The 21,498-nt window shown below is 37.2% G+C and overlaps 1 protein-coding gene across 2 annotated transcripts in view; it reads right to left on the bottom strand.

Annotated features, from left to right (window-relative positions):
• BMP5 (bone morphogenetic protein 5) overlaps positions 1-21,498 on the bottom strand; it is a 124,205-nt gene that overhangs the window by 36,759 nt on the left and 65,948 nt on the right. For both annotated transcript variants that reach the window (XM_024357240.2, XM_518553.6), the window contains exon 3: positions 3,696-3,844. In XM_024357240.2, the coding sequence (XP_024213008.1) occupies positions 3,696-3,844 (149 nt within the window). The remainder of the gene's footprint in view (positions 1-3,695; positions 3,845-21,498) is intronic.

Genomic DNA, 21,498 nt, shown 5'->3' on the forward strand with positions numbered 1-21,498 from the left:
GTTGTTCTAGCCAATCCTGGACTGTTAAATTTTTCCAGAATATACCACGCCATTTTGACATAGTGTGCATTTACTTACTGTTTCTTCATCCAGGAATGAATTATCCTGCCCTCACCATCACTTCGCATACTTCCATGACTTCCCTTCCTCTTCATCTGTATTTCTTAGGAATCTAACTGCTGACCCAGTTTCAAGGCCACCGCTACCATGGCTCTTTTGGCTCCATCCCAGGTGTCTTTAGCCATGTATGTTCTGCTTTCCCATGGTGTCTTTGTTGTATCACTATTTTTCAGTATTAGGGCACTTTGTTATTTCTAAAATTAGCTACCTATATCTGTCTCTTAGGTGATATGCTTTTGTAACCTGCCACCTTGCATGCACAGATACTTAATAATTATATGTTGGACAAATGGATAAATGAATAGTAGTTTACAAATGAATTTGAAAGCAGACTTTCCTATCATCCTTTCATGATTTTCAACTCCTCTTGCTTAGAAGAAAACGTTAGGAATATATTACTGAAAATAAAAGATGGTCTGTCTGCTCTGAAGCAATGTCACATTGAGAACACAAGCAGTGGTAATGAGTGAAGCTGTAATAAGCTGAAGCATCTGGTTATTCATATTTATAAGGAAATGTCACATGTATATTCTCCATGAAGTTGCAGTTAATAAAACTAAGGTGCCCAGAGAATCAGTTGCTTTCCTAAGGCCCTATCTCTTCCACCTCTGGTTAAAATCTGTTTTAAGTATTGCCTAAAAGCAAAAAGCCAGCTAGCCTAGCATGTTTAACCATTTGAAAATTCTTCAAATTAGACAATATCAAAGAGATAAGGAAAAGCAACAAAAGGCTGTATATTTCAAACCGAACTCTCAAATATAGAATTTGGAAACCTTTTAAAGGAGTAAAACATTAGTTTACTCTAGGCTAAAAAATAACATACTAGTAATTTAAAGTAAAATTACCCATGTAATATAAGAGAAAATTAATCATAGAGAAAGGGAAAGTCAAAATATAGACTAGTTCTCAGAGAGAAAAAGATAAATTGAAAACAACATAGAAGTTAAATTATGGAAATAGTAAAAGAGAGAACCAATACAAGATAAGAGTGGGGGGAAAAACAAAAAGAGAAACTTTAGAAGGTCCACGTGGAGCATGAGGGAAGATGGAAATTAAAAGGAAACAGGCTGATCATATTTCATAGATTTCTTGATTTGTTTAGTTAGACATTTCAAGCATATCCCCAAAGAGGAGAGTGGGAGAAGCACATATCACTAATTTCATTTTTCTTGTTTGGGCCACATACCAGGGAAGGAACGATTGGCTTACCTCCCCAGTGCCAATTTCCCAGTCACATTTCTGACGATAAATGTACAGTAGCTTAACATTGTAAGAATTCTTGGAAGATTATTTAAATTTGTGCTTTACTCAGTCTACATTTATAATGCTTGAACTCTGAGGATCCTTTAATGATAATCTTAAAGCCATAATTTTACTCTAACCTATAATCCAGAATATTTGAATTGTTTATGAAAATTCAACATTGTAATTAAAAGCTATGGAAAAATCTGGATTTGAGAGCATAGGGAAGGTCGAAACGTTGCCTATAATACTTTCAGTGAGAACTTTCTTTTTCTAGGTCAAGATTTGAGACCCGGCCGGGCGCGGTGGCTCACGCCTGTAATCCCAGCACTTTGGGAGGCCAAGGCGGGCGGATCACGAGGTCAGGAGATCGAGACCATCCTGGCTAACACGGTGAAACCCCGTCTCTACTAAAAATACAAAAAAATTAGCCAGGCATGGTGGCAGGCGCCTGTAGTCCCGGCTACTCGGGAGGCTGAGGCGAGAGAATGGCTTGAATCGGAGAGGTGGAGCTTGCAGTGAGCCGAGATTGCGCCACTGCACTCCAGCCTGGGCAAAAAACAGAGCAAGACTCCGTCTCAAAAAAAAAAAAAAATATATATATATATATATATATATATATATATATATTTGAGACACATAAAACACGCACTAGACTAACCCTTTAATATATTCAATTTGTGTGTGAAATTCATTCCATATATACAATCTTTGCAGTCACAGCATCGGTAATGGTATTATCCATAGGCTGTGAAACTGGCTGCAGGTAAAACAACGACATAGTGAAGTCTTAAGCATTTATAGCAATAAATCTCCTTGAAAAAGGTCCAAGACAGACACAACTTTTACTTACCTCTGTGGTTTATTAAACAAGACTTTTGTGTAACACCGCAATGAAAAATGAGGGGGGTAGACTGTAGGCCTAATGTTTTTCTTGCCTGATTCTGTGACAACAAGAAGCAGTGAACCTTAAATAAGATACGTTCTCTTATTAATGATCTTTTTAAAAATTATCCTCCCTGTCCCTGGTGATAACATTTTTAGGGTAGAGAATAAGAGCACAATGTAGATCTCCATGATGTTTTTTATAAATATTTAAAATTAAATATTAAGTATTTAAAGGTAGGACACCATTAAATTATGTCTTATCCTCCTATCATGACAAATATAATTTTAAATGACCTGCAAGTCTAGATTTGAGTTTAGAGTGTTTGAACTTTGAGTGATCAAAGGGCAACAAAGATCTGAATATATTGGCCTTGGCTTCCTGAGCCTTCTGAGCAAATATGCCAGTATCACCATCACCACAGTCTGCAAATTCTGTTCCATATGTCTGAATTGCCTGCCCCCCAACTTCTTCCCCTAATCACATCTTCGTGTTTCAGACTATAGCTCAAATCTAGTCACCATCCTATGTTCACAGATCCATTGAACACCTCAGTGTGCTGTGATATGCATTCACTAATACTATTGTGTTATTACTACCTCGTGCATCACTCAAATGCAAGTCTCATAAAGCCATCTGCATTGGCTCACTTTTATATCTCCAGAATCTCACCAAGTGGCTCTTTTGGCTCCATCCCAGGTGTCTTTAGCCATGTATGTTCTGCTTTCCCATGGTGTCTTTGATGTGTCACTATTTTTCAGTATTAGGGCATATAGTAGGTGAGCATAAGAATTACTTCTGGACCTTCTTAAAAGTGAAGATTTCCCACAGACCCTTCCACAAGTAATTCTGGAGCAGTAGTCTTTGATCAAACATTGCAATACGTAAAGAACTAACTTGGTATTATTTTTCTGCAGTTTTTTGTGAGTCATTCCATCCCCATCTCCTCTCTCCCACTTTGTATTATTGGTAGCTCCTTTACTTCCCTAGTGTCTTTTTTGATACATATTTATCATTGTTTTAGTCAAGCTTTAAGACATAATTTGCATATAGTAATATTTATTCTTATTTGATGTACAGTTCCATAAATTTTTACAAATTGTATAGTTGTGTAACCACCACAACTATATTATTTTGGTATTGTTGTATTAGAGTAGTGCTACTTACTTACATATACAGGTCTTCAACACTAGACTAAAAATTCCTTGAGAACAGTAGCAGTACCTACGTCTTCTTTACCTCCCACCCCAGAGCCTGACAATAAATGTATTGGATAAATGTGTTCTAAATTGATTAACTAACTAATATAGTTTTGCACTACCCTATGGAATGTGTTGCCTTGGACATCATAAATATAAAACATATATTGGTTATATCACATAAAAAACGATAACTCTCAATGTGTCAAACAAGCTTCACAAAAAAATATATAAAATTCAGTGCTTACCATCCCCTGTTTCTGCACAGAGCTGTAAGCCCAAATTATTCTGGGGATTAATCACCCAATGATTGCTGGTCACAGTGATATCAAAGACAAGCCAACCCACATCTAAAGCTTGGGCCTTTCTTGTGTCTAACAAGAACAGATCTGCATCCCTAAAAAGAAAAGGAACAACAAAAAAAGTTAAAGGTTTAAATGAACATGATTATTTCCTAGACTTAAGTGAAAACATTACAAAAGCAGTTTGTAAAATAACAGCAGTTAGTTAAAGAACAAGAGGAACAAGTGACTCAAGTGATGAGTAATAAGATACAAAACCTTTGTTACTAGGCTCCCAACCAAACCTGGTACAAATTAGTAATCTCTATCTGAAAGTAATTTCCATTTTCCTGCTTTTCATTGGCCTTTATAAACTGACTTAGTGCTCTTAATTTGATCCCTGGTCATCAGTGTTCCCGGTAACCACCATCTGTAAGTAGTCCTCAAAACAAAGGATTAAACTGAATAGAGTCAAATGAAAGTAGCTGTTCCAGTTTGGATGAATGTGAATTCTCAAATGAATGGAACACAGGCAGGATGTAATCTGTTTTAGAAGGAGTTTTCTAATATTTTTTCTATTTTTATTATATAATTATTTTATGGATACCAAACACCAAGAGAGTATTACAGAGTAATACCACTGGTTTAAGGATAAATCCCATGAGTTGAGTGGCACAATCTATGAGAACTTTTGTTAATATCTTCTGCAAGCTTAAGTCCCCTTGGGACAGTAATGACTGTGAATATGAACTTACTTATATATTTTAGAATAATCTGCACAGTGTTACTGTTATTAACATTTATACTTGTATTGCTGAATCTTAATTTTAGCATTATATTTATAAATGTATAAACATTTGTTGAATTATAATGAATAATTTATTATTCTCTTACTACAGGCAGTTTCTGAGCTAAAATTACCTATTTCTGACATTTAATCTTTACAACAGCTCCTTAGTATTGAAAACATTCAGGCTTAAATAGGTTAACTGTAAAACACTGTATCTCCCTCAAGATAGAGTAGAAATAACACGATTATGCATTTTATGACCTTTGATATTGTATTGAATCTATTTAAGAGCATATTATTTATATAGAAAACAATAGAGCTATTCATTGTTTAATATTATTATACTAGGTTAAATATCAACATACTGTGTTAAATACTATTTTACTGCATTTTCTGTCTGTATACATCATAGAAGTCACTTTAAGGGTGGCTTACAAAATGTGAAAACACATTTTTAATAAATCATACTTTTTTAATGAAAAATACTCTAAAATTTAAAAGTGAACCATTTTAACAAAAACGAAGTTAAAAAATGTGTATCTTAGAAACTACATCTTCGTTTCTTAACTAGATTTTTTTCTATTAATCTAGAGAAATTCAAATAAATGTAATATGATAATGAAATAATCTAAATATCCTAATACAAACTATGAATGTTTTATTGTCTTTTCACAATTACAGTCATAGCGTTTACCAAAGGAAGGTTTGAAACGCTTGCTTTTTTCACATCTGATATAGGATTCAGTTTTAGATACTGCAGACTTATAACAAGCATATCATACAAAGCAGTAAAATGATTCCTTTAGTTCTCACTAGAATTTGTAGAACCCTTTATAGTCCCAGTGTGATAGCAGGTCAGTTAAATTCTTCCTCTTCCTCCTAAATTGAAAAATCCTCCAAATAAGCAGACAAGAAAATAAGAATTGTCTTAAAGTTTTGAGATATTTGGTAAATATCTCTGAGACCTTAATCTTGGAATTAACTCATTTATACTGTTCACTTCTTAAAGAGGAGCAGTCACCCTGTACCTTGGGAAATACTTGAGTGCTACACTGATTTCAGGTCTGCTTTCATCTGAAATATGGCAAAAATGTCCTAATCAATTCTGCAAGGCTCATAATGTCATCCCTTGGCATAATATTAATAAAGACATGAAAAACAAAAAAGAACAAGGAGGTAAACTTTCAGAAGCAAAATTAACAAATTTCTTTTGGTAGTCATTTCAATGATATTTTCTATTATTTTTAAATTGTGCCATCTCTTCAGGAAAAAAAAATTCTCCAAACTCTCCATGTTCAAATCCCAAAACTTTCCAGCATGTCTATGAAGGAGACAGTTCCAGTTTAAATGTATATATATATATTTTTTTTCTTATGGAATTTGTATTTTTTTTTCCTTTTTTTATTATTATACTTTAAGTTTTAGGGTCCATGTGCACAATGTGCAGGTTAGTTACATATGTATATATGTGCCATGCTGGTGCACTGCACCTACCAACTCGTCATCTAGCATTAGGTATATCTCCCAGTGCTATCCCTCCCCCCTCCCCCCACCCCACAACAGTCCCCAGAGTGTGATGTTCCCCTTCCTGTGTCCATATGTTCTCACTGTTCAATTCCCACCTATGAGTGAGAATATGCGGTGTTTGGTTCTTTGTTCTTGCGATAGTTTACTGAGAATGATGATGTATATATTTAGAAAAAGCATCAAGAATGGCCTAAATATCTGAATTTCAGTGATGCAAATTGCAATTCATTGGAAAGTAAATCTGGGAAGATGAAGTGGTATGGTCTAAAAAGAGCCATATATTTCTAGTTCACCTCTGAAAAGTTATGAAAGTTCAATTGATTTCATAAGTGCACAGTTTTCTATTAATGGTCAAAGCTATTTTACTTTTGACTGACAAATTATTTAATTTCTCCTTTCTCCTTTCATATACGAAGCTCTTCTGCATTACCTATAAACAACAGAATATGCTTGAGGAGAATCAAGACTATGAGTAATAAACACAGTGGTAATAATTCTGTAATTTTTACTCATATGGCCCCTTTCATAGAAGGTTCTTAAAAACAAGTCCCCCCCAACCCCATTCTGTAGAATGTTAGAGGGGATTTATTTTGAAGTATAAAATTTCTCCACTAAAATATGGCACTTATACTACCGGGAATAGTAAAATATCCTAAGTATTTCCCATGAACAGTATAAAATAAACTTGTTAAAGTTGTCCTGCCTCACCAGTTTTACTTCACTTTTTAAAAGAAATTCTTACAATATCCAATAAAAGAACATTTTAAATAGTAATGCATTTAATAACAGTGCAATAGAGAAAATACATGTATAAAGAAAAAACATATTTATTTGTAGCAAAAATAATTCCATAAATCCTTTAAATAAGGTGCAGTTACAATACTTGAAATTAAAGCCTACATTGTAGCAAAGAAAAAGCCCATTTACATGAATGTGCATAAGCAAATATTTCAGAATGGTGTTTGTGATTATTTTCTTTCTTTCTTTTTTTTTTTTTTTTTTGAGACGGAGTCTAGCTCTGTCGCCCAGGCTGGAGTGCAGTGGCGCGATCTCAGCTCACTGCAAGATCCACCTCCCGGGTTCGTGCCATTCTCCTGCCTCAGCCTCCCGAGTAGCTGGGACTACAGGCGCCTGCCACCACGCCCGGCTAATTTTTTATATTTTTAGTAGAGACGGGGTTTCATCATGCTAGCCAGGATGGTCTCGATCTCCTGACCTCGTCATCCACCCACCTCGGCCTCCCAAAGTGCTGGGATTACAGGCGTGAGCCACCGCGTGTGATTGTTTTCTAAGGCTGTCATAACAAAATACCAGACTAGAGTTTGCAATTGATTTTCTCTCATTTCTGGAGGCTAGAATTCCAAAATCAAGGTGTCAGCAGGGTCGGTTCTTTCTGAAACCGGAGGAAAAGATCTGTTCCAGGCTCTCTCCTTGGCTCGTAGATTGTTGTCTTCTCCCTGTATCCCTTCTCATCATCTTTTCTCCTATGCATGTCTTTGTGTCTAAATTTCCTCTTTTCATAAGGACACCAGTCGTATTGGGTTAGGATTCATTCTACTGACCTCACTTTAGGTCAACTGCCTTTGCAAAGACCCTATGTCCAAAAAAGGTCACATTCTGAGTTACTGGAGGCTAGGACTTCAACATCGGGGGAGAGGGCACAATTCAACCCATAATACTAATACTAATACATAATACTAATAAAGCGGGTTTTTTTAAGGTGGGAATGTAAATATTCCTGGATGTGAATAGTCTGTCTTTATTGACAACATAGCACTTATCAAGACTGAGAGGTTTTCAAAAACAAATATGTGAAAGTAAATTTATATTAATAGAAATCATAATGACTAAAATTTGCATTTTCTTTTTCAGGTAAAATTTCATTGTTCATCTTGATTATGATATAGATCAGTATAATAATTTCCCCTATGGTTAATAAAGTCATCATGCCATTGTTAAATACAGAGTCAGGTTTAACAGATAAAGTTAGATTTGTAGTATCAAATAAGCTTATCAGATATGAAATATTTTGGAATATTAAGTTTATCTGCTCAAAGGTGAATAGTAATATATAATATATACATACATTTATTGTCAATACAAATACATTTGAGCAGGTCTGACTCATCATGACCAGAAGTTTAAACATGTCTAGTTATACATGGGCGATTGGTATGTTTGTGTATATTTACTTGCATGAGTGCCTTTTACTTTAGTGAAAGAAGAAAGAGTTTTGCATACATACCTTGAGAATCTTAAAATACCAGAAGGACACTACACTAAAGACTAAACAGCAGGAACCAAAATTCAGCAGAATTTAAGTTACTACCATTAGCATAACTCAACCAAAAATGCTAATTGGTGGAATGAGAATATAGAAGCTATATAGCCAAGAAATTAATATTTATCATCTTTTTATCAATATCAATCTAGTGCTATAAAGATTTGGAGATCAGACAGATCTTGAACAATTAAGGAATTCCTCAACCTCAATTTCCCTGTGTATTAAAAATGGTATGATAATCCCTGCCTTAAAAGGTTTGATCAAGACCAAGTGCAATACTTTGAATATCTATCTGGTTAAGAGGTAAATTACACTTAAATCTGCAATCTTTTATAGGGTCTGCCATAATACAAATGTCTCTAAATTGCTTCATTTTGACCTATGAGTTTTGGGAAACTATTATTTAGAGAAGCACATTACCTTCAAATAACCTCGATCAGTGTTAATTTTGTATTTACAAAAAGGGGGAAGAAGAAAAAGAGAGGAGCAGAAAGAGGAGAAAAGGAGAAGGAGGAGGTAGAGAAAACAAGGCACAAAAAGTTTAGAAAGTATTTCTGGGAGTGTTGTTTCAAAACTTCAACTATTGACTGTCTTTAGAAGTTTACCTGTGGAGGCCAAAGCAACTCCATCTTGAAAGCTAATCCACTCTATTGGCTTCTGATTAACTTCTGTTCTGGGAAGCCCTCTAATATTTTCAGTTTATCTATCTTCCTTGTGTAAGAGCAGGTACTTACGCAAATTCTGCCTTTAGGTCAAACAACCTTTATGTTATCATACTTCAATTGTCCTACAGCTCCCTTCTGAACCATCTCTCCTCCCTGGGTGATGGTGTGGGAATCCACCATCTCAACTTGCTGCTGCCCGAGATACAGACATGGCTTCTGTTCCTAAGTCCCTATTAAATATTTCTTCCAAGGAAACTGGTTTTGTCAGCCTGTCTCTTCAGCCTCTCAGATTCCTGGGACTTTGGGGTAGGTTTGCACAGACCTCCCCACAGTGAAACATCACCTTTTTAAAAAGCACTTTAAAAAGCACTTATATAAGTACCCTTTCCTTATATAAGAATAGAGTTAGAGGTTGTATTGTGGATATAACATTTATGCATTTAAATAAATGCTAAAAAACAACAACAAACACACACGTATACACACACACACAACCTGTGGATTCCTGCACTTTCGATAGCATAGTATTTCCAATGACAGTATCATACACAAATATACAAAAATGCTACTTTTCAAACAACATAGATGGATCTGAAGACGATATACTTATTAACACTGTGATATATGATTAAAAATGTGATTCTAGTGATAAAGGCATAATGTCAAAGATGCATGAGACAAGTTTGAAGAAAAAGCCATCATATATATGTTTTGAGAGTGAGACAAGGAATACTATATTAATCATTTCAGACAACATGTGAGTTAAAATATGTATGCGAAATATTAACAAACTATTATAGTTTTGTCTATTTTAAGTGTATTCATTATCTACCTACGCTTATACAAAAAATCAAGTGTATAAACATTCAACTTCTTGCTCTAATTTGTTTGATCTTTTACTTGAGTAAAGGGAATATCATTGGATATGATTATATTATGATAATGTGTTCTCCTTATAATTCGATATATAAGGGATGTGAACAGGCCTAGTAGCACACCAGGCATGTAGTATTGGAAATGTTAACTTCCTCTATTTTTCTAGAGTATTCTCATTATAAGACAAAAAAAATTGACCAAGAATATTTGATGTGAAATCAATGAGTCTGGGATTTTAACTCTGAAAGTGACCAAAATAAATCACAGAATACTAGAACTGAGTGAGATATAAATTACTTAGCCAAACTATTTTTTCATAAGGAAATTTAAAGAGAAATCAAATAATTTTCCATGTTCACTTAGCCAATGGGGGGATCAGAACCCAGTTTTCCATTTTCAGAACACTTTCTCTTATAAAATATCAGCTCCCTTTACTCCCAAACCATAATTCAATTGCTTTCCTTATCTTGAAGAAAAGCATTGATATTTGGACTGGACCACTGAAAGGTTGATCTGAGCCATTAGCCTAAAACAAGATGGGTAGAAACAGCTAAGAAGTGACTTTGGCTGTCATTTCACAAATCCATCTATCTATTAATTCATTTATTCACTTTTTCAATTTAACATATTTTCACACTCCATGGTGGTTTTATACTATATCAATTCAACTAAGCTGGAACTACTGTGTATCGTTTGGGATTAGGGTTGGCTGCAAAGGAAATTTGGGTAACATTTAGAAGGTGGCAGCGAAGCAGTAGCCATATTTATGCTTAGAAGACTACCTTGTGATCAAGTGTTATTGCAACTTAGACATATTGTGGAGATCTGCTCGTTCATCTTATTGGTGTTGAGCATGCAGCTCCTTCAGATCCCACTAATTCTCCCTATTTAGTTCCTCTGAATCTAGGGCAAGGCATCCACTTCTAAAGGAAAGGACTTGGCGGCTAGAAAGTCAACTGCATCATTGAAGTTGGAGACTTGGAGGTAGGTTCCACTTTGTCCTCATGGGTTCCAGATTATCTTCACAGGTTCTGTTTTGTCCTTGTTTCCCCCAATGCATCTTTCCTTTCTGACTCTGTCCTGTGGACCTTAAGCCCAGCTTCAGATGCAGAGCAACAGACTTAAATAGATTGGTTAGCTCTAGGAATGCATAAGGTCAAATCTCTACCATAAATCCTTGCAGAAGCATTTCCCAGGAGGATAAATCTCCACTTTGCTCTTGGCTAATTATACTGGAACACTTACTTCAGTACTGGAAGGGCAGTACTTCGTTCTCTCTGGAAAGGGTGCTCTGGATATGAATCTGTCTTCTTTGTCCATGATGCTTCTCCCCAAAATTACCACACATGAACTTCCAGAATGCCTTATTCACTTATCCATAGAATTCCATACTGCATCGCTTCTGATAAAAAATGGGCTCATGCTTACGGAAGTCACTGGTCTTCCCATGCTTCCCATCAAAAGGATGGCCTTTTGAAGACTCAGTTATGCCACAAGTTGGGTACCAATATTTTACAAGAATGAACTGATATCCTTCAGGGAAGCTTTATATGATCTAAATCAGTAACCAATATAGCAAGGATGACTGTTTCTCTCATAGCCAGATGTCTCATGGTCTGGAAATCAAGGGGTGGAAATGGAAGTGGTTCCTCTCAACTCACTATATATGATTCAACTAGCAAAATCTGTGCTTCTGACTCCCAAGACATTGGGCTATGTTGGTCCAGAGCTCTTAGTTCCCAATAGTACAATGCTAACTCTAGTGTCCATGGCAATAGTTCTGTTAAATTGGAAGTTGAAACAGCTACCCGGCCACTTTGACTCCTCATGCCAGTGAATCAAGAAGCCAGTAAGTGGTTACTATATCATGTGAATCAATGATTCTAAATATCAAAGGGAAATTGGACTACTACTACCACAATATGGGTAATGAGGAGTATGCATAGAGTACAAGAGATCACCTGGAACACCACTTCGTACTCCCTTGTCATATGACAAAAGTAAATGGAAAATCACAGTTCATTGCAGGCATTATCGCTAATGGCCCAGACACTTCAACAATAAATATTTGATTTACCTTACTAGATAAGGAAAAGTGACCAGCCATGGTGCTTGTCAAAATAAACAGAAAATTGATAGCATAGTAAAAGAAGGAAATTATAAATACCAACTGCAACCATGTGACTAGCTGCAGAAATGAATATTGTAATATGGTATTTCTTCCTTATTTTGAAATTAATATATTTATGTTTTTGTATTAAATATATATGTATTTTTGCCATTACTTTTAATGGCAAAAACCACAAGTACTTTTGCACCTACCTAATATATATTAAATAATTCTTTTTTTCCCCTTTTCTTCCCCATCTACCTCCCATCTAGTATAAGCAGTGTTGATAGTAGCTAATCACATATTTCAGTATTGAAGTTACAATACTTCAAAGGGGGAGTATGGCTCAGCTAGAAAAGGAATGAACAACATCCAAAGATGGATTAAAAGGCAGAATTACTTTGCTATTACATTTTTTATAAGTTATGAATGGTGCCGGGTGTGGTGGCTCATGCCTGTAATCCCAGCACTTTGGGAGGCCGAGGTGAGCAGATTACCCGAGGTCAGGAGTTCGAGACCAGCCTGGCTAACATGGCAAAGCCCCGTCTCCACTAAAAATACAAAAATTAGCTGGGGTGGGGGGGGTGGGGGAGGGCAGGCACCTGTAATCCCAGCTACTCAGGAGGCTGAGGCAGGAGAATCGCTTAAACCCAGGAGGCAGAGGTTGCAGTGAGCTGAGATCACGCCATTGCACTCCAGCCTACGTGACAAGAGCGAAGCTCTGCCTCAAACAAAACAAAATAAAACAAAAAAAAAAAAACAAAAAAAAACAGGAAGAAGTTATGAATGGGTATAAGAGATGTATATTAGTGCCAAATTGACAAGGATGGACTGTTGTGGCTATGTACATTGTCATATTACCTAAACAGAAATGACAAATTCCAGAATTCCCTTGGGAATTTGTTAGGGGCTGCTTTGAAGTTAGCCATCAGAGAAATCTGCACAGGAGTTGGGTAGTGGAATGGAAGCAGCACCCAAGTTTATGATTGGATAATTGGTAAAGTGCCAGGCTTTTCTGCTGCTCGCATACATTGTCACTGATCTGCTAGCTCACCTTACTGTTGGGAGCACCTGGGCTCTTTCAGCTTCCACTGAGTAACAGCTCTGTCAGCTTCTCCAAATTCTGGCCCACAATTCCTTCTGCAAGATCACCTCCTTCAGCTTCTCTACATCCTAAGCAAAGGAGTTTTTGGAATTCATGGTGAAGCATACCAATCTCCCCTGCAGGCCACGCACATCATTAAAGTTGGAACTCCAAAGGCATGAGAAAGACATGGGTTCTAATTTGTCCTTGGGGCTCCAGCATATCCTGAAAAGTTCTAGTTCTTTTTCTCTCCAATTCTGTATCTGTTTTTCTTCCCAGCTGCCTATGGGAAGATAACTTTAGACCCATCACAAGATAGAGAAGCAACAGCCTTACAAGAACTATTTAACCAGGTCCCATGATTGCAGAAAGTAAAATCCCTATAATAAATCTCTTATTCCTTATGACTCACAATAATTTTATTTTTCTTATCAATCACAATCTAGCTTACTCCCTGTTATGGGTTAAATTGTGTCTTTCAAAAACATATGTTGAAGTACTAGTCCCTCACACTTGTGAATGTGATCTTATTTGGAAATATGCTTGCAAATGTAATCAAGTTAAGATGAGGTAAGCCATATTTCAATATAACCAGTATCCTTATAAGAAGAAGAGGAGAGACACAAAGATAGAGACACACAGAAGGAAGAGAGCCACATGAAGATAGAAGAGGAAATTGGAATTACAGTATCTTCACACAGCCAAGGAACTTCTAGGGCTACCAGAAGATGAAAACAGCAAGGAAGCATCATCCTCTAGAGGTTTTGGAGGGTGCGTGGCCTTACCAATTCCTTGATTTGGGAAACCTAGCCTTCAGAACTGTAAGAAAACAACTTCCTATTGTATTAAGCCATCATAGTTTTTAGTCATCTGTTATGGCAATTCTAGGAAACTAATATATTCCCCTGATTAGGATATTTCACATATTAAATAGGGAATGATCAACAATATCAAATACTGAGGAGAATAAGAAGAAAGAAAAAGTATAAGATCTGGTAAAGAGGAGGCTGATGGTAGATGACTAGTTGAGTGGAGTTATGAAAATCAAATTACAGTGCATTGAGGGGTGAATTAAATATGAGAAAGAGAAGGAATTGAAAGTAAAGTTTTATATCTGTGAATATGGTTATGATGTGGAAAGGACAAATACTGTGGAATTTGGGGAAATAGGTGCAAACAGTCATGTAAAGGGATTTTTAATGTGATAATCATGAGGCTACTTATAGGATGCATTTAAGTTTGTATGTGGAAGATAGAACTTCTTGCACTATTTCAATGTAAGAAGAGATGTATGTACAGTACAGAAAATCTTCTGGAATAAGCAAATGTTTATTTACCTCTCTACAACACTATCCTTAGAGTTCAAATGCAAAATTTCATTATAAATGAAATCACCTCTTAGCAAGAGACATTGGGTAAACTAATATGCACTGGATGGGATGCCCATTCATCTTTTGCTGAAATCTCTTTTATCAAGAGTACTATATTATAGACACATGGCAAAAGTGTTTGCTTGTTTTAAAAATATAGTTGAACATTTCTCATTGGTATCAGGTGCCAATAAGCTGTAAGACTCACAGATACTTGATTTTATTTATTTAATTATTTTACTTTAGGTTCCGGGATACTAGTGCATAACCTGTAGGTTTGTTACATAGGTATATATGTGCCATGGTAGTTTGCTGCACCTATCAACCCATCATCAAAGTTTTAAGCCCCACATGATTAGCTATTTGTTCTCATGCTCTCCCTCCCCTTGACCAGATTCATCCATGTCCCTGCAAAGGACATGATCTCATTCCTTTTTATGGCTTTATAGTATTCCATGGTGTATATGTAGCACATTTTCTTTAACCAGTTTATCATTGATGGGCATTTGAGTTAGTTCCACGTCTTTGCTTTATAGCAGAATGATTTATATTCCCTTGGGTATATATCCAGTAATGGGATTGCTGGGTCAGATGGTATTTCTGGTTCTAGATCCTTGAGGAATCGCCACATTGTCTTCCACAAGGTTGAACTAATTTACATTCCCACCAACAGTGTAAAAGCATTCCTATCTCTCCACATCCTCACCAGCATCTATTGTTTCTTGACTTTTTAATAATCGCCATTCTGACTGGTGTGAGAGATGGTAGCTCACTGTGGTTTTGATTTGCATTTCTCTAATGATTAGTGACGTTGAGCTTTTTTTCATATGTTTGTTGGCCGCATAAATGTCTTCTTTTGAGAAGTGTCTGTTCATATCCTTTGCCCACTTTTTGATGGGGTTATTTTTTTTTCCTTGTAAACTTGTTTAAGTTCCTTGTAGATTCTGGGTATCAGACCTTCATCAGATGAGTAGAATACAAACATTTTCTCCCCTTCTGTAGGTTGTCTGTTCACTCTGATGATAGTTTCTTTTGCTGTGCAGAAGCTCTTTAGTTTAATTAGATCTCATTTATTACTTTTGGCTTTTGTTGCAATTGCTTTTGGCATTTTCATCATAAAGTATTTGCCCATGCCTATGTCCTGAATGGTATTGCCTAGGTTTTCTTCTAGGGTTTTTATGATTTGGGGCTTTACATTTAAGTCTTTAGTCCATCTTGAGTTAATTTTTCTATAAGGTGTAAGAAAGGTGTCCAGTTTCAGCTTTCTGCATGTGGCTAGCCAGTTTTCTCAACACCATTTATTAAATAGGGAATCCTTTCCCCATTGCTTGTTTTTGTCTGGTTTGTTGACAATCAGATGGTTGTAGATGTGTGGTGTTATTTCTGAGGTCTCTGTTCTTTTTCATTGGTCTATCTGTCCGTTTTGGTAGCAGTGCCATGCCGTTTTGGTTAGTGCATCCTTGATGTATAGTTTGAAGTTAGGTAGCACGATGCCTCCAGCTTTGTTCTTTTTGCTTAGGAATGTCTTGGCTCTACACGCTCCTTTTTGATTCCATATGAAATTTAAAGTAGTTTTTTCTAATTCTGTGGGGAATGTCAATGGTAATTTGATGGGAATAGCACTGAATCTATAAGTTACTTTGGGCAGTATGGCCATTTTCATTATATTGATTCTTCCTATCCACAAGAATAGAATGTTTTTCCATTTGTTTGTGTTCTGTCTTATTTCCTTGAGTAGTAGTTTGTAGTTTTCCTTGAAGAGGTCCTTCACATCCCTTGTTATCTGTATTCCTAGGTATTTTATTCTCTTTGCAGCAATTGTGAATGGGATTTCATTCATGATTTGGCTCTCTGCTTGTCTATTATTGGTGTATAGGAATGCTTGTGATTTTTGCACATTGATTTTGTATCCTGAGACTTTTCGGAAGCTGCTTATCACCTTAAGGAGTTTGGGGGCTGAGACAATGGGGTTTTCTAAATGTAGAATCATGCCATCTGCAAACAGAGACAATTTGACCTCCTCTCTTCCTATTTGAATACCCTTTATTTCTTTCTCTTGCCTGATTGCCCTGGCCAGAACTTCCAGTACTATGTTGAATAGGAATGGTGAGAGGGGGCATCCTTGTCTTGTGTCGGTTTTTAAAGGGAATGCTTCCAGCTTTTGCCCATTCAGTATGAATTGGCTGTGGGTTTGTCATAAATAGCTCTTATTATTTTGAGATATTTTTCATCAATATCTAATTTATTGAGAGTTTTTAACATGAAGGGGTGTTGAACTTTATCAAAGGCCTGCATCTATTGAGATGACCATGTGATTTTTGTCATTGTTTCTGTTTATGTGATGGATTACATTTATTGATTTGCATATGTTGAACCAGCCTTCATCCCAGGGATGAAGTCAACTTGATCGTGGTGGATAAGCTTTTTGATGTGCTGCTGGAATCGGTTTGCCAGTATTTTATTGAGGATTTTCACATCGATGTTCATTAGGGATATTGGCCTGAAGTTTTCTTTCTTCATTGTGTCTCTGGAAGTTTTTGGTATCAGGATGATGCTGGCCCCATAAAAGGGAGGAAGGACTCCTCCCTTTTCAATTGTTTGAAATAGTAGCTAAAGGAATGGTACCAGCTCCTCTTTGCACTTCTGGTAGAATCCGGCTGTTAATCCATCTGGTCCTGGTATTTTTTCGGTTGGTAGGCTATTTATTACTGGCTCAATTTCAGAACTTGTTATTGGTCTATTCAAGGATTCAAATTCTTCCTGGTTAAGTCTTGGGAGGGTGCATGTGTCTAGGAATTTATCCATTTCTTCTAAATTTTATAGTTTATTTGAATAGAGGTGTTTATAGTATTTTCTGATGGTAGTTTGTATTTCTATGGGTCCAGTGGTGATATCCTCTTTATCATTTTTTATTGTGTCTATTTGATTCTTCTCTTTTTTCTTCTTTATTAGTCTAGCTGGTTGTCTATCTAGTTTGTTAATTTTTTCAGTAAACCAACTCCTGGATTCATTGATTTTTGGAAGGGTTTTTCATGTCTCCATCTCCTTCAGTTCTGCTCTGATCTTAGTTATTTTTTGTATTCTGCTAGTTTTTGGATTTGTCTGTTCTTGCTTCTCTAGCTCTTTTAAATTTGATATTAGGGTGTCAAAGTGAGATCTTTCTAGCTTTCTGATATAGGCATTCAGTGCTATATATTTCTTTTAACACTGCTTTGGCTGTGTTCCCCAAGATTCTGGTGCATTGTCTGTTTTCTCAATGGTTTCAAGGAACTTCTTGAATTCTGCCTTAATTTCATTATTTACCTAGGAGTCATTCAGGAGCAGGTTGTTCAATTTCCATGTAGTTGTGTGGTTTTGAGTGAGTTTCTTAGTCCTGAGTTCTAATTTGATTGCACTGTGTTCTGAAAGACTATTTGTTATGATTTCAGTTTTTTTTGCATTTGCTGCTGAGGAGTGTTTTACTTCCAATTATGTGGTCGATTTTAGAATAAGTGCCACGTGGCACTGAGAAGAATGTATATTCTATTGATTTGGTGTGGAGAGTCCTGTAGATGTCTATTTGGTCCACTTGATCCAGAGCTGAATTTAAGTTCTGAATATCCTTGTTAATTTTCTGACTTGCTGATCTGCCTAATATTGACAGTGTGGTCATTATTATTGCGTGGGAGTCTAAGTCTCTTTGTAGGTCTCTAAGAACTTGTTTTATAAATTGTAATGCTTCTGTATTGGGTGCATATATATTTAGGATAGTTAGCTCTTCTCGTTGAATTGATCCCTTTACCATTATGTAATACCATTCTTTGTCTTTTTTGATCTTTGTTGTTTTGAAATCGGTTTTGTCAGAGACTAGGAATGCAACCCTTGCATTTTTTTTTCTTTCCATTTGCTTGGTAAATTTTCCTCCATCCCTTTATTTTGAGCCTATGTGTGTCTTTGCACATAGGAAGGGTCTCCTGAATACAGCACACCGATGGGTCTTGACCCTTTATCCAATTTGCCAGTCTGTGTCTTTTAATTGGGGTGTTTAACCCATTTACATTTAAGGTTAATATTGTTATGCATGAATTTGATACTGCCATCATGATGCTATCTGGTTATTTTGCAAAATAGTTGTTGCAGTTTCTTCATAGTGTCATTGGTCTTTATATTTTGGATTGTTTTTGCAGTAGCTGGTACCAGTTTTTCCTTTCCATATTTAGTGCTTCCTTCATGAGGCAGGCCTGGTGGTGATGAAATGCCCCAGCATTTGCTTGTCTGGAAAGGATTTTATTTCCCCTCACTTATGAAGCTTAGTTTGGTTTGATATGAAATTCTGGGTTGAAAATTCTTTTCTTTAAGAATGTTGAATATTGCCCCCCACCCCTCTTCTAGCTTGTAGGGTTTCTACTGAGAGGTCCACTGTTAGTCTGATAGGCTTCTCTTTTTAGGTTACCTGGCCTATCTCTCTGGCTGTCCTTACCATTTTTTCCTTCATTTCAACCTTGGTGATTCTGATTATTATGTCTTGGGGTCATTCTTTTCATGGTATATCTTAGTGGTGTTCTCCGTATTTCCTGAATTTAAATGTTGGCCTGTCTTGCTAGGTTGAGGAAGTTCTGGATAATATCCTGAAGTGTGTTTTCCAACCTGGTTCCATTCTCCCCATCTCTTTCAGGTACTCCAATCAGTCCTAGGTTCAGTCTTTTTACATAGTCCCATTTTTCTCGGAGGTTTTGTTCATTCATTTTCATTCTTTTTTCTCTAATCTTGTATGCATGCCTTATTTCGGCAAGATGATCTTCGAACCCTCATATCCTTCCTTTTGCTTGGTCGATTCGTCTATTGATCCTTGTATGTGCCTCATGAAATTCTCATGCTGTATTTTTCAGCTCCATCAGGTCCTTTATGTTTCTCTCTAAACTGGTTATTCTAGTTAGCAGCTCCTGTAACCTTTTATCAAGGTTCTTAACCTCTTTGCTTTGGGTTACAACATGCTCCTTTAGCTCAGCAGAGTTTGTTACTACCCACCTTCTTCTGAAGGCTACTTCTGTCAATTTGTCCATCTCATCCTCTGTCCAGTTCTGCACCCTTGCTGGAAAGGCACTGCAATCATTTGGAGGTGAAGAGGCACTCTGGCCTTTTGGGTTTTCAGTGTTTATTCGTTGATTCTTTCACATCTTCATGAGTTTCTCTGGTATTGATATTTGAGGCTGCTGACCCTTGGATGGGGTTCTTGAGGGGACTTTTTTTGTTGTTGATGCTATTGTTTCTTTCTGTTCATTTGTTTTTCTCGGAATGGTCAGGTCCCTCTTCTGTAGGGCTGCTGTGGTTTGCTGGGACTTCACTTCAGGCCCTATTAATCTGGTTCACTCCATCACCCACTGGAGATATCACTCAAGGAGGCTGGAGAAGAGCAAAGATGGGTGCCTGCTCCTTCCTCTGGTACCTCTGACCTCAAGGGGCACCGACATGATGCCAGTAGGAACACTCCTGTATATGGTGTCTGATGATCCCTGTTGGAGGGTCTTACCCAGGTGGATGGCATGGGGAGCAGGAGCAGTTTAACAAAGCACTTTGACTGTTCCTTGATGGAGGAGGTGTACTTCAGTGGGGGGAGAAACCCACTCTTCTGGGCTGCCTGACTTCCTCAGAACTAGCCGGAGGAAAGACTAAGTCTGCCGGTCTTTGGAGACTGTGACCACCCCTCCCACTAGGGGATCAGGTCCAGGGAGATCAGAGTTCTGTCCCTGAGCACCTGGTTGGAGTTTTAGAAGCTCCTGCAGGAAGGCCCTGCCCAGTGAGGAGGGATGGGTCAAGGTCAGGCCTGAAGAGGCACTCTGTCCACAGTATGCCACAGCTGATGTGTTTGGCTGTGAGGGATACTTCTTGGGACCAAGCCATCCAGCCTCCCTGGGTCCAGCTAAGGAAAAGTGCAGCCTGGAGCTATAGAGACAGCTGCTGCCCTTCTCCCGCCGTAGGAGGTTAATGTATTAGGCAGTTATCTGTCCCCGGTGTTGGCTCTCACCCTCCTCCAAGGACCTCAAATGGCTTTGACAGCAGTCAACCATAGCTGTGGTTCTGGTCACTCCTCCCTCTGTGAGCTCAGCAGGCTTAAGCAGATTCTAGCTTAGTGGCTGTTGAGAACCTGCACAGGTCCATGGCTGGGACCCTAGGCACTGGTGGCGTGGGCTTACACGTGGGATCTTCCAATCTGTGGGCTGCACAGTTCCATGGAAAAAGCATGTTTTCCCAGGTTGGATAGCATGCTCACTCACCACCTCCCTTGGCTGGGGGGTGGCGGCCCCTCTGCCCCATGAGGCCCTCAGGTGGGCCACTGCACCCCACTGCTCTTCCTTCCTCTCCGTGGGTCATACCAGCTGCCCAGTCAGTTCTGATGACAGAACCTGGATACCTCGGTTGCTGGTGTAGGATTTGCATGCTGTTGTGGTTCTTCTCAATGGGAGCCTCCTATCGCTACTGCTTCTAGTCAACCATCTTGACCCGCCCCACAGATACTTTAAAGAGCCACACTATCCATGTACCTTCATGAATCTAGGAACCACAATCATAGATGGAGTTGGTGCCTGCTTAATTTCAACGCTGACTTGCTATACTCAGGCTTTGCTTAATATTAGAAAAAAATCATTATGTTCTTTAAAGTCACCTTTCTTAAGTTATCTTCCTTCTTCTTTAAATGAAGATTAAAAGAAGATTAAATGAATATTCTCTAAATGAAAATTAAAGTAATGTCTACTTCAAAAATCTATTGCAAGGATAAAAGAATACACAAATAAAAATGATATACAAATTACTATAATTGCTACTTTCTTAACAAACTACATGTATAGTGTGTAAATGTATATGAGTTGTATGCATTATTCTTGCATCCAACTCATAGTCAGAAGTGATTTATGCAATTATTAATGTAAAAGTTATTTAACAACCTGTACTTAGAAACTCTGGAAATAGAAATTTATTCGTCTTCTTTAACTTTAGGAATATTTTTGATACATAATCCATAATAAAACCACCTCTCAGTTCTACTGGAGAAAAAATGGGTTGAAAACTTATAAAAAATAAGTAAA

Source organism: Pan troglodytes, chromosome 5, assembly GCF_028858775.2.
Source record: "Pan troglodytes isolate AG18354 chromosome 5, NHGRI_mPanTro3-v2.0_pri, whole genome shotgun sequence".
NCBI classification, from domain to species: domain Eukaryota; kingdom Metazoa; phylum Chordata; class Mammalia; order Primates; family Hominidae; genus Pan; species Pan troglodytes.